This window comes from Chrysemys picta, chromosome 1 (genome assembly GCF_011386835.1).
Source record: "Chrysemys picta bellii isolate R12L10 chromosome 1, ASM1138683v2, whole genome shotgun sequence".
Classification (NCBI taxonomy): domain Eukaryota; kingdom Metazoa; phylum Chordata; order Testudines; family Emydidae; genus Chrysemys; species Chrysemys picta.
In genome coordinates this window covers 223619501-223632269 of record NC_088791.1, presented here as the reverse complement: position 1 = coordinate 223632269, position 12769 = coordinate 223619501, and the positions used below count along the sequence as shown (strand labels likewise).

Genomic DNA, 12769 nt, shown 5'->3' with positions numbered 1-12769 from the left:
CCTTAGTCTTCTCTTTCAGTTAGAATCCAGACAGTGCAGAGATGAAGAATTTTTCCTTGTGTCCGTATTTATAGCTTCTTCTCACACAAACCAAGCTGACAGCAACAGTTCCCACACAGGCCCCTTCTTCTGAAGGGTGGGGAGGAACACACTTAACAAAGTCTTTGATCCTTGATCTCACACAATGGCTCATGTTTTGGTTGATGAACAGGATTTAACATCTTGTAAGAAACCATCATTTGCATTTTTTCTTGTTTGATGGGTTACTTAGTTATAAGGATATATACAATGCAGATGTTTGCTGTTATGTTCTGACTTGGGGTATAGTTGAGTGAGAACAATATATGCAGTATCCTACACGCATTTTATAAAACATTAACCACATTCTTATCATCTTAACATATACTATTTATTTTGATAATGCTAACACACAAATAAGCAAGACTGGTTTCCAACTATGCACTTGTAAGTGTTCAGTGAGGCCTGGGGCTTTGGCATCAGCTGGCACCTGGTCTGCCAGCCTCACGGTGGCTATAAATCTTCTCTCTGTTTATCTTATATCATTGTGCTAGAATATGAAAGATAATTTCCTGTGGTATGCTTGTTCCCTATCGTAAATACTTGTTCGCACTTTGATATTTTTGTCATAATTTGCATTCTATCTAAGCCAGAAATCCTTGTCCCTTTTTTTAAATTTTATAATACTTTTGCTTTGACAATACTCTTGTCAGCTTACCATAAAGAATATTTTTGAGCTCTTAGTATCTATAGTATTGTCAAGTAAATACAGTTTGTGAGTATTCTCACTTTGTATTACTGAATCTTTGTATTGAATTATGAGATATCTGCTGACAAATTTCCTTTATTAGCTGTGGCATATAGCCCATAACAGTATTCTTACTAGCTCTTCCCCTATGCATGCTTTCTCCCCCTAAACACACTTTCTTTTACACTACTGTAGGCATAGAAGTTGAGATTAACATTAACTTCAGTGAGTTTTGGCTGGCTAAATCCCCCAGTCAGTTTTGAAATCTGAATCTGAGTGTTTATTCTAGAAAGTTCTGTAGGGACTCTGGTCTTATTTTTAATTGGTATCTCCAGAAGAGTGGTGAGGATGAGGTAATGGGAGAGGGTTTGTAGGTGTTGGTCTGTCAATGATTACTGATAACAAGTTATAATCAGCCAACTGTTGACATAGTGATTTAATGGTTGAGCAGCAGAACCCATCAGAGATATCTGGACCTGCACTAGGTCCGTCAGCCCCCTAACAGATCTTCCCCCTGAAAGAAGCTGACCTTAATCTGGAGCAAGAAGTGGTCTGGCTATGATAAAGATATTATCTTCACAACCCCAACTCCCAGACCAAAGATAAAATCCAGAGTGTGTGCTGCTATGAATTGAGTTGGAAATTTTGTGGGACAGTCCTGTGATTTCAAGCTAGCCATGAGATCCCATTTTGATGTAAATACTGAAATCCAGCAGAAAGAATAAGTATTGATTATTCTTAGTTAGATACCAATCAGAACTTCTTGACAATAAAACCTGAGACTTTACAAATGTCTCCCAAGGACAATTGTGAGAGTCCCATCACTAGTCACTTTTAAAACAAGACTGAACAAAGTCCTAGGACAGGGGTCGGCAACCTTTGGCACGCAGCTCGCCAGGGTAAGCCCCTGGCGGGCCGGGCCGGTTTGTTTGTTGCCGACCCCTGTCCTAGGAAATATGCTGTAAAGAGCAAGGATGGTGATTAATCGGAGAGAGTTCAGAGACGAGCCACAAGAATGATTATAGTACAGTATTAGAAAACACGCCTTATAGTGGTAGACTCAAGAAGCTCTGTCTACTTAACTTAACAAAGAGAAGGTTAAGGGGTGACTTGATCTCAGTCTAGAATTACCAACATGGGGAACAGATATTTGATAATGGGCTCTTCAGTCTAGCAGACAAAGGTATAACAAGATCCAGTGACTGAAAGTTAGACAAATTCATACTGGAAACAAGGTGTAAATTTTTAACAGTGATGGTAATGAACTATTGGAACCAGTTACCAATGGTTGTGGCGGATTCTCTATCACTGACCATTTTAAAATCAAGATTGGATGTTCCTTTAAAAGAGATGCTCTAGATCAAAAGGAATTATTTTGGGGGAGTTCTATGGATTATGTTATACAGGAGGTCAGACTAGATGATCACAATGGTCCCTTCTGGCCTTGGAATCTATGAATGGGGGGAGGGATAGCTCAGTGGTTTGAGCATTGGCTTGCTAAACCCAGGGTCGGGAGTTCAATCCTTGAGGGGGCCATTTAGGGATTTGGGGCAAAAGTCTGTCTGGGGATTGGTCCTGCTTTGAGCAGGGGGTTGGACTAGATGACCTCCTGAGGTCTCTTCCAGCCCTGATATTCTATGAATCAATGCTGCATTGGCAGGGAATTGGAGCAGCTTACACTAAGGGGTCTATTTCAACTTGACCATCTGTGATACTACTTTGTAAGTTAATTTTATTTTTATTACATAAAACTGCCTTAAGAGTGTATGTTTATGTTGCATGAACTGTGAACTCTGATTCCGGAGGTTAAAAACAGGAAACTTGTCAGTTCTGGGGAAGCTGAGTTGGGCCAACTGCATTGCCTTTTTAGTTTCCTGGTTTATAGTCAGATAACTTTAGAATGTTATAAATACTTGGTGTTTGTTAATTCAAAGTAAATATACCATTTTATTCATAGAAATGAAGTGGCATATTAGCAACCAATACTTTCGGAACCTTTGCATAATTAGTTAACTTTTAAATTTCTCTGAATTTTTGCCAACAGGATTGATCGTAAGATGTCAAGTGCTCATACAAATTATAAACTGGATGAAGCCCAGGCCATAATGAATGAGCTCCGAACCATAAAAAAAGCTATTTGTATGGGTGAGAAAGAAAGGCAGGACCTTATGCAGGTAAGAAACTTTCTACTGGATGGATAGTTGCAAAAATGTAGCTTCCCCTGGTCTCTGATGTTTTCCCTTGTTTGTAGGTGCATACGCATTGCTAAACTGAATCAGACTAGTGGTCTGATATTCTGTCTGACATTGATCAGAAGTAGAGGAGAGGTGCAAAACATATATCTTAAGCAGGTTACTGCATAAACTGTCCATCTGGAAAGTTTCTTCCTAATCCCTATCAGTTAGTGGTTGGCCTATGTCCTGAGCCTGATAGTTCATATCCCTGAATCTTTTATACCCTAGATAGTATAACTAAATCATATAAATGTCTCATCTTTATTTGAATCCATTTAAACTCTTGACTTCATGGATACCTTGAGTTCCACAGAGTAATTATGTTACATAAGAAAATATATTCTTTGATCAGTTTTACATTACTTGTCTTTAATTTCATTTTGTGTTCTCTTGTTGTTTGTATAATGAAACAGGGTAAAGAAAGGAATGTGCTAATCCACTTATTATTTTATATATCTCTATGCCATGTTTCCTCCTAGCTTCTTTAAACTATGAAGTGTTTATTTTGTTAGCTTATCCTCATTTAAAATCTATCCAGGCCTCTAATAATATTTTTGCCTCTCTTGACCATTGCAGTTTGTGGTATGGCCTTTTAAAAATTCAATGATCCACCTTTTTGGCTTCAAGAGCCAGCGGAGGAATACCAGTACTATGATGTACTAGTCCAGATAACTGGAATGTAATCGCATATGATTGCATGAAGCCTCTTCATCCCTATCTCACTACCATTAGGCATTAACCTCCCCCTTTCCTTTTTTTAAGTCTCAACTTCATACCATACGTTAGCTTTATACACCTTATTAAAAAAACCCAGAGAGCCTGTGGGCTTGGAAAGATGACAAGGATGGTTCTGTTAAATCAGCTCTGCTGTATGCGAAAGGCAATATCTTGGCTGCTAACTTCTAGGAGCCTAGTAAATTAACATAGCCTTTCAAATGTATCTTTCATCTCTCTCTGCAGTAGTTTCATCATGTTTTGTTAGCTTTTTTTTTAATTAATTATCTGGGTATCTTGTAATCTGCTTATATTATGTTCCCATAGTTTAAAAGTTGTTCAGTCTCTGAAGCATTACCCAACGGTCAGCTGATGGACTACAAAACATTGTCTAAGTAGGCAGAACAGTGAAGTCACTATAAAAAATTTCAGCCTTGGCAACTTTCAGTATATTTGCTATTTTGTATTGGCCAACTTTTAAAATGGTTTTCAGCCTTCCATATGCCATGGCTAGTGAGAATGATTAGAAAAGCAATTCTTCCTGGATTCCATAATGCACATTTGGGGAAAGTAACTGGCAGTTTAAAGACTTGTGTGTGAGAAATCTTGGATCAGCTCAACTACTGGCCTTGTTTTAACTCTCCCACTAGACTATTTTTTTTATTCTTATGTCTTAACCCAGCAACACAGTGTCCACCTGACAGACTGAGAAGTCTTGAGAATTGCACCTTTAAAACAAACTTTAAGAGTGATAACAGTGGCCTGAAAAATTCTATTAAGTAATTACAAATCTAGTATCAAGTTAAATACCATGGACTGATATGGGTCCTCTGGCAAGCCTGGAATAGAAGTCATATAGAATAAATGAGAAATTTAGGATGATATTGGTCATTGGTTTTAGATCCGTTTTACTGATGAGAATTGAAGTTGTCACAATTGTATATTGCTTCCAGTGCATTTTATGGTGCAATAGTCTTTAAAATATGTAACTACTAATTTTGAAACAAATTAATATTAATCAATGTCAGCATACTTTACAATCCTGACCCAATTTTAAGATTTAACAAAATAACAATATTTCAAAATATGAGTATCTCAGTTATGTAGAACCAGTATGAAGTCTGTTTAAAATTTTCCATATTACTCTTACATTTTAAAATCCTTGCTTAGCAGGCGAAGGAAAAAAAAATCTCTCTCACAATAAACACATTTTGGAAAAAGCAGTGGTTATGGAGGAGTTGGGAGTTTTATGTGTAAACACTTTGTAAATTCTTCCAGAAAAAGGAAATAGAAAACTTCATAACTACCTCTTAATCTAAATCTGTAAGGTGTAGGCAGTGGATCTAAACATAGCAGAGGTGACTCAGTCTTGTGTAGGTGCTCAGAAAACTGTGGCTGTTGTAGAAATATGATAATTGGATGAGGATATGTGGGAGAGAAGTCTGAGGCAAGGAAGGAAGAGGTGGACAGGTTTAAACTGGGTGCTGTGGTTAGAAATAATGCCATATATGTGGTGTTATTTCTCCAAAAAGATGAGGGAATGTTTATAAAAGTTTGTATGCGTGGTTAGACTTCTGAGAGCTGCTCTTTCCCCATGCCTCCCAAGTATATATTTATATGGATTTTGTTGTCTGCTCCAGTGTGTGTTTTCTTTTTTAATTTTAACATCCATCGACAGCCCTGGGGAGATTTTCTTTTTTTTTACTGGGTTGGGAGATTGAGTAGGAAATATTGAAGTGGAAGAGTTGTTTCTATCTAACATGAAGTACATGTTGCCCCAAAATTGTATCTGATAGTGTGTGTATTTGGTATAGTGTCCCCAGGATAGAGCTATGAAGTGATGAAGTAGGAGAAGTTTCAGGCAGAAGACCCCCATTGCCCTACACCCAGCCAGGGGCGGCTCTATGTATTTTGCCGCCCCAAGCACGGCAGTCAGGCAGCCTTCGGCAACATGCCTGCAGGAGGTCCGCTGGTAACGTGGTAATGCTAGTAATGCGGATTCGGCGGCATGCCTGCAGGAGGTCCACTGGTAACGCGGATTCGTACCCACCGCCAAATTGCCACCGAAACCGTGGGACCAGCGAACTTCCCACAGGCATGCCGCCAAAGGCAGCCTGACTGCCACCCTCACGGCGACCGGCAGGCCGCCCCCCGCAGTGCACTGGTGCCTGGAGCCGCCCTTGCACCCAGCACAGCTACATTTCCCCTATACCTCGTGGAGATGAATGGCTTTGAGCAGGGCAGTACAGATGAAAGTGGGACCACACCATGTGGTAGAGCATGTATGGAAATCTCCTCTGTTAGCTTTCAGGAAGGGCTTTTTTCTTGCTTCTGTAATTGTCCAATTGTAAGCAAGGGGGAGATGCCAGTAGTACCATGTTGTCTGCAGTTCTTTGTGAGCTACGGTTTGAGAATCACTGAGCTATATTATGTCCTTTTTTCTTAATTAATTGGGTGTGCCTAATAACTACAGGTTGTTGCAAATTAGCAATCCCCATAGGAACCTAAAATCAGCAAACTGTTTCACTGGCATTGAGCCTCTGTAATTTAGAATCAGTTTAGTTCTTTGTTAGGTAACAGTCTTCTACCTGATGCTGGTCAGTATGGTTATAGTAGGTTAACTTAATTTTTGATGGGATTTGTTAGTGAGAGTTATCTCTTTTTGGGAATGTGTGGGAGAAGTTTATTTAAATATTTTATGTTTAAATTTTTCACAGTGGAGGATGCCAGTGGTCTCTCTCATGCATGCCAGACTGTGTGGTTATTGTTTTAATTGTGGCAAAAGAAAAAGAATATTTTGAAAACATTTGGTTGCAGGAGAGGGTGAATAATCAAAAAGTCAAATTATGAAATTAAAAGTTGGCTATTAATCTTGAAGAGAAACTCTGCTTAATGGGAACTTTAAACCCCCCCAAATCCTGTTGTCTAAGCTTGTATAAAAATCATGATATTAGCTTTCTTCTTTTAATTAACATTTCATTTAACAAATTGAAAACTTGCCTTCCATCTGGCAGTGGCTATTTTGCATGATTGTGTCTTACCTGCCCTTCTCCCTCTGTGCTGTTCTGTACCCTTACCTACACAGTCTGCTCAGATCCACAGATTTCATAGTGCTGCCTTTCCCGCAATCCAAGTGGAAAAACCTCTCTGGCTGCATGGACCTTACGATTGTAGAATCCAACGGTGAAATTAACTGTGATTAAAATTGAAGCAATGGGTGATATTTTTTCAAGATGGGTGGGAGATTAGTCACTGAGGAGTGTCGTGTGTTTGAGGCAGGGGCAGGTAAGACGTGGCCCTCTCTGCTATCTGTCCTGGAAGATGGCAGCTGCTGTGTGTAAAGTCAGAGCTATTCACAGCTCTGAAAACTGAAACTTTGACAGATATTTCTTAACTATTTGTTGTTTTTGGATTTAAACTACATTCATTTTAATATACACATACATACAATATACAGTCATTGGGGGTTTTTTGGAAATGGAGTTTCAAAACAAAGTTCCCATTTCACAGAATGAAATGATAAATTTGACTTTCTTACAGGTAGCTTTTTTAATAAACGTCCTGTTATATCCCAATAATAGAAAAAGTAGTGGGTGGAGTATCATTCTACTATTTTTTTTAAATTAGATTCTACTAGATCACTTTTTTTAATGTTCTTTTTTAGAGCCTGGCGAAGCTAACGGATGGATTCAGGAATAGCTGTTGTATTACAGATTCCCTGCAAGGTCTCCAGCACAATTCTGGTTCACTCCGTGATTCCTGTTTACCTCAACAACACTGTGATGCTTGTTCTCAAACTGACATCACTGGAGAGGTATGTGTTCCAATGTGAGATGTTTGCTGTGGAAAATAAGCAGCTTTTGTGTTAGTCACATGATTATGGTTCGTTTTCCATTTTAATTCAAAGATGGATGCTTGGAAGAAAATACTCTTTTTGTTTTTTTTCTCCATTTTTAAAAGATCCATTTTGGCTTAATAGTGTGCAAATAATGTTCACTAGTTATATGCTTTGTGATTCTAATTCTCAAACATGCGAAAGGCCTTTGTGAAATGTGTTTACAAAGGAATCTGCTTCTCAGTTCCATCAGTCTGGGCTGAAGTGATCACTTTCTAACCATCTCCATGACTAATGGGCAGATGGCAAAGTAGACCCTGAATAATAGTTCCCCACAGGAGTGTTCACAAGCCTCCCAGTCTGTGGTTTTGCCTTTTTATAGTGCAATTGTTGCCAGCTGTTTGCACCAAGCATCAAACTTTTACTGGTATTACAGCCATGCTGGAGGGAAAAAAAATAAAGGGTTGTAAGTGCCCAGTTTTACATTTGCCTCAAGGATCTGTTACCCTCTGAGCTGTCGTGTTTTTTTTACCACACTGGTTTCATCTTTACATATGGATTAAAAGATTCAAGAGCTAAGTTGATCTCTACTGCTTTCTTCCAAAATAGAGGGAAATTTACAATTTAAATTAGGGCTCTAATATTTTTCTTTATAAGAAATCCACTTCCTTCTTGATCTGGTCGGTCAGGCCTTCGCTGTCATTTCCTTCAAGCCCTTCTTTAAATCATGTTCAAGAAAAGTATAAGAGGACCACACTTAAACAACCCAATGAGAATTACACTGTTGTGTGCATGCTGGTTAAATGGTTACCATGCACTGTTACTTTGGTCATTTGAATTAGGTTTTCATGGGCAAAAAGTAAGCAACTGCTTCTGAGGAAATTTGAAGTGGAGTTGAGAGCCCATTCACAGTGCGATAGTATAAGAATTTGAATGTTACTTCAGATACAAAGCTTGTTATAATTCAAGAGCTTTAAGTTAACCGCTTTTTCTGAGTGTTGTATACTATGCATTTTTCTTTGGTCTGTTTTCCCTCTAGTCCCTTTCACCCATGAGCGATGAGTGAGTAGAAAGGGAATTTTTTATAAATATGATGTGTAATTGTGATCTTTGGAGAGTTTGAGGGAACTGATCTGGCACTAAACTTTTCCCACGTGGTCCAAAGTGAGAGACATGTGGTACAATTGGAGAGTCATTTGTTGAAACTGGTGGTGGATCAGATTGCAGTATCCTAGTTTACCAAAAGGATAATAGCCATGTTCTCTGCTTCAGAATGCACACTGAATACCATCCAAAACAAACCAACTATGGTATATTTTGAAGACTATGTTTGTATAGTATACATTTGGTTAGAAAATATAAATGTATAACTGCATAGGGATAACCCTTGCACTCCTGAATTTGAAAAATATTCTGCAGTGGGGGAATTAGTATCAGCTGGTGGTTGTGAGTGGGGAATTGGTGGATTGTGTTACCTGTGCCTGAAGGTACATAGAGTAGGACAGGCAACTGACAAGGGACTAGAAGCTCAGTGATCTGGTATGGGGATCTAGAGAAGTTATAGCTATTAAGCTATATGTGGCTGGGGAGGAACTAAAGCTGCATGTGATGGAGCATATTGCCCAAGGAGGGTTTGCAGAAGAGAGCTCGCTTTGCTACAGTAAGAATTGCAGCATGGCGACAGTGCTGCAACCTTTTGATTCAAGAAGCAGTTGTAGCACATTGGAATAAAACTGTTTAATCTGTTGTTTGTTTCTAGATAAATTTAAGGTAAAGAGCCATGGATTCCAGGGACTAAAATACTGAGTAATGCTTCAGCATATAGGGAACATCTTTCTTTTTGCTTTGGAAGCAAAACCCAATGACTTTGCACTGAATTTTCCCATAAAATAAGAATGCTATTGTAATAAGCAATTAAATATTGCACTCGTTTGATACATCCTATTCTTTACATTTTGTGCTCTGACTTAGGAAGGTCTTGACAATGCATAATTAAGTGTTACTAACTCGTTTAATTTCCAGAAAGCCCTCTCAGTAAACAGCCTAACTTTACACTTACTGCACCTTTAGGTAATTTATTAATAACCCAATTTAATATCTTAAGAATCCAAACTATCTCTTGCAGACACATTTTTATTTAAACATTGACAGTTTTTTGGTAAGCTTGGGTAGGGAGAATAAATTTTATTTATATTCTTTTAACCATGTTTATTACTAATGTGTTGTGTTTCTCCACCTTTCCTTTTCTTCCTGGTCCTCAACGCCAAAAAAAAAAAAAAAAAAAGTTTTGCTTTGATGATAAAACGAGACTTGTGGACAAAGTAAGACTGAGCTGGCAATATGAAGAGGCCAAAAAGAGGTAAGTAAACGTAAGCCTGTTTTCTGTTCTTTGTGACTGAAGCTTTGGAAATAGATTTGAAACCAAGCAATGATATCACTTTCAGTGTACCTCCTGAAAGATAGATTAACTGTATTTGCTAGTGCTTAGTGCAGAGGTAGTTGAGGTTTACTGCAACATAACATTATCAGTAAGATTACAATATTTGTTTTCAGGGGAAAATCCACGTATCAGACATATCAGAAGCCCCATATACACACAAAGTTGCACTAGTTTAAAACTGGTTTTAAAGTGGCTTTGTTAAACCGTCGCAAAACCCTGTGTGGACACTCTTAAATTAATTTAAATCCAGTTTATATCTGTTTAGCTCGTGTTGGTAAATTTACAGGGCAAGCTAAACCAATATAACCAGTTTTAAGTCAATATAAGTATGACTGCATAAAGGTTTGCACTAGTTTAGCTAAATCAGTGTAGATAAGGCTTAAAACTCAAAACAAGCAAGTGAAAACAAAACTTTCTTAACTGAGCAGCAGTGCTTTAAAACTTTTAATATGTTTAATTAACAAAGGGTGTTTTTTATTTTTAAAAACAAAATGTTTGAAAATTGGTTCATCCTTCACTAATTCCTTTGGTCATATCTGCCTACCTAGTGATTTGACTTAGCTTTTTTTTGCTAGTGTATCAATCCTGCAGAACCAACATAGCTCTGTAAAAGTAAATTGGACACTTTTCTGGTTTACGCATCAAGAAAATTGTTAACTAATTTCTGTTTGCAGCGCTACTTAGCAGCTCCATTCTCCTCAAATTATGTGCTCAGTTACACCTGTGCAATTCCATTGAAGGTGATAGGATATCACTAGCATAAATGGTAATTTAAGGACAATAAGATTGCATCCCTGTAAATGTGTTTTTTATAGGCAGGGTTGGTAGCACCATTATTAAGATTGCCCGACACCTCCCACAGCCATGTGTTCAGTAGCGTATAACTTTGCCAAAACTTAACCTTTGGGTCTGACATTTTCCAAGTCAGGTGTCTGCCTTAGCCAAATTTTTTCAACATTTCAAGCAAAGTGATTCAGGCATTTCTGAGAATGAGCTAGAAAAAAATAGATAGATCTTTTGTTCTTGATAATAAATTCTGATGACCTTTTCTTTCGGAAGCTATCGCACCCCCATGCTTTAAAGCAGAGTCTTGACATTTGGCAGGGGGTGGGGGTAACACTGTTAGGGATTTGCTTTTCTCCATCTCTGTTCAAATCAGAATAATCTTGGCCAAGTTTGAATAATTGCATTTCACACTTGCTTGATGATGACTTGCCAACACTTCACAGCTAAATTCTTTGAAGATTCTGTCCATACTGAGCATAACTCCAGCCCAGGCTGAGCAGGACTTGCCCTGTAATTGCTGCCGCCGGCCACGACTGGGCACCAGGACTGAAAGCAGGGAGGCTGACTCTCTTATGTTCCCAATGCACCGCTACTGGACCCAGGACGTGAGCAGCAGGAAGCTGTCTGATGTGAATGCAGAGGGCACAAGAGCTGGATGTGGGAGGAAGGGAGAGGGAAGAAGTAGATTGGGGCAAAGAATTGGGCAAGGGTGACTGGGATTGGCTGGGCAGAGAGACAGGAACTGGGAGACAGATTGCAAGGAACCTAGGGAGAGAGTCTGGGATTGAAAGCCAGTGAGGATGGAGAACATGGGTAGTGGAGGATGGGACTGGAGGCTGGGGGAAACAGGGGAAAACAGATTAGACAAGGTTATGAGAGAAGGGGAACTGGGTGGGCAAGGAGCCAGGGGGTGAGGAGGAACTGGGAATAGCTGAACAAGGAGTATGGGAGGAGGAGTCCAGGGGGTGAGGCAAGGATTTGTTGGTCAGTGAGATTGGGAATAGGGTTAGAAGCCCGAGGAGTGGAGGCAGTGACTGGCTAGGTGAGGAGAATGGCACTAGGATGAAGAGTGAGGGGTGGGAAAGAGACGGACATGTTGCAAGGCATGGAGCAGAAGAAGTCTTGGATGGAATGGACAGAAGAGTCCGTGTCCACCAGAGACACTCCCTCCAAAGGCTGGAGTGGAATTTAAGATTCCCGAGCTTCCTCTGCTGCCAGCAAATATCACTGAAACCCATTGTCAGTGTGTGTGTTTCATCCCCCTCTACTGCCGGACCACACAGAGCAGTGGTGCCCAAACTTTTCCTGTCGCACTCCATACCAATAATGGAGGAGCTTGAGTTGATGGTGGAGCTGGGGGCAGAATTGTGGATGGGTAAGGAATTTGGGCAGAGGCCGAGTTGACCTGGGGGCAGAGAGCGAATGAGGGCAGAACCGGGCTGGATGACAAGTAGGGGATGGAGTAGAGCTGTGGCTGCAGCCAGAGCTGGGCTGGGGGCAGAGCAGGGGGTGGAGCGGAGCTGGGGCTGGGGCCAGAACTGGGCTGGGGCAGAGTGGGACTGGGTGGTGCTTCCTACCCACCCCTCTCCCCTCTGGGGGCTGGCCCTGGCCCTGCTAGACTCCCTGAACCTTCCTCAGGCCTCCCTATGGGGGCACTCCCCACAGTTTGGGGACCCCTTAGTTCAAATGGCAGAAGTCGTCTGTGTGGGCGATCTAAAGGTTCCAACGGTACTAATCATCCATGTAGGTGTCAATATGATGCTATTTGATAGAATTTTTGTTTTTTTCAGTTTGATTTTTTTAAAAAGCAAGGAATTTACTCAAAAACGGTGTTAAAAGAACACTATTACAGTTGCAAAGTCAAGCATTTAGAAGTTAGGAAATGCCAGAATTAAGGCTGTCTGTGCATCCTTTGTGCATACAAGCAATGTGATACATTCTTTAATTACATGATCACACACATTTTTTTTCCAGTAGTGTACCAGAAGTTGGGA

General features: G+C 39.9%; 1 protein-coding gene across 11 annotated transcripts in view; it reads left to right on the top strand.

Moving 5' to 3' along the window:
- The window catches only part of WWC3 (WWC family member 3), a 145880-nt gene that overhangs the window by 71365 nt on the left and 61746 nt on the right, over positions 1-12769 (top strand). For all 11 annotated transcript variants that reach the window (XM_005309313.4, XM_065580681.1, XM_008167177.4 and 8 more), the window contains 3 exons: positions 2811-2940; positions 7379-7528; positions 9835-9908. In XM_005309313.4, the coding sequence (XP_005309370.2) occupies positions 2811-2940; positions 7379-7528; positions 9835-9908 (354 nt within the window). The remainder of the gene's footprint in view (positions 1-2810; positions 2941-7378; positions 7529-9834; positions 9909-12769) is intronic.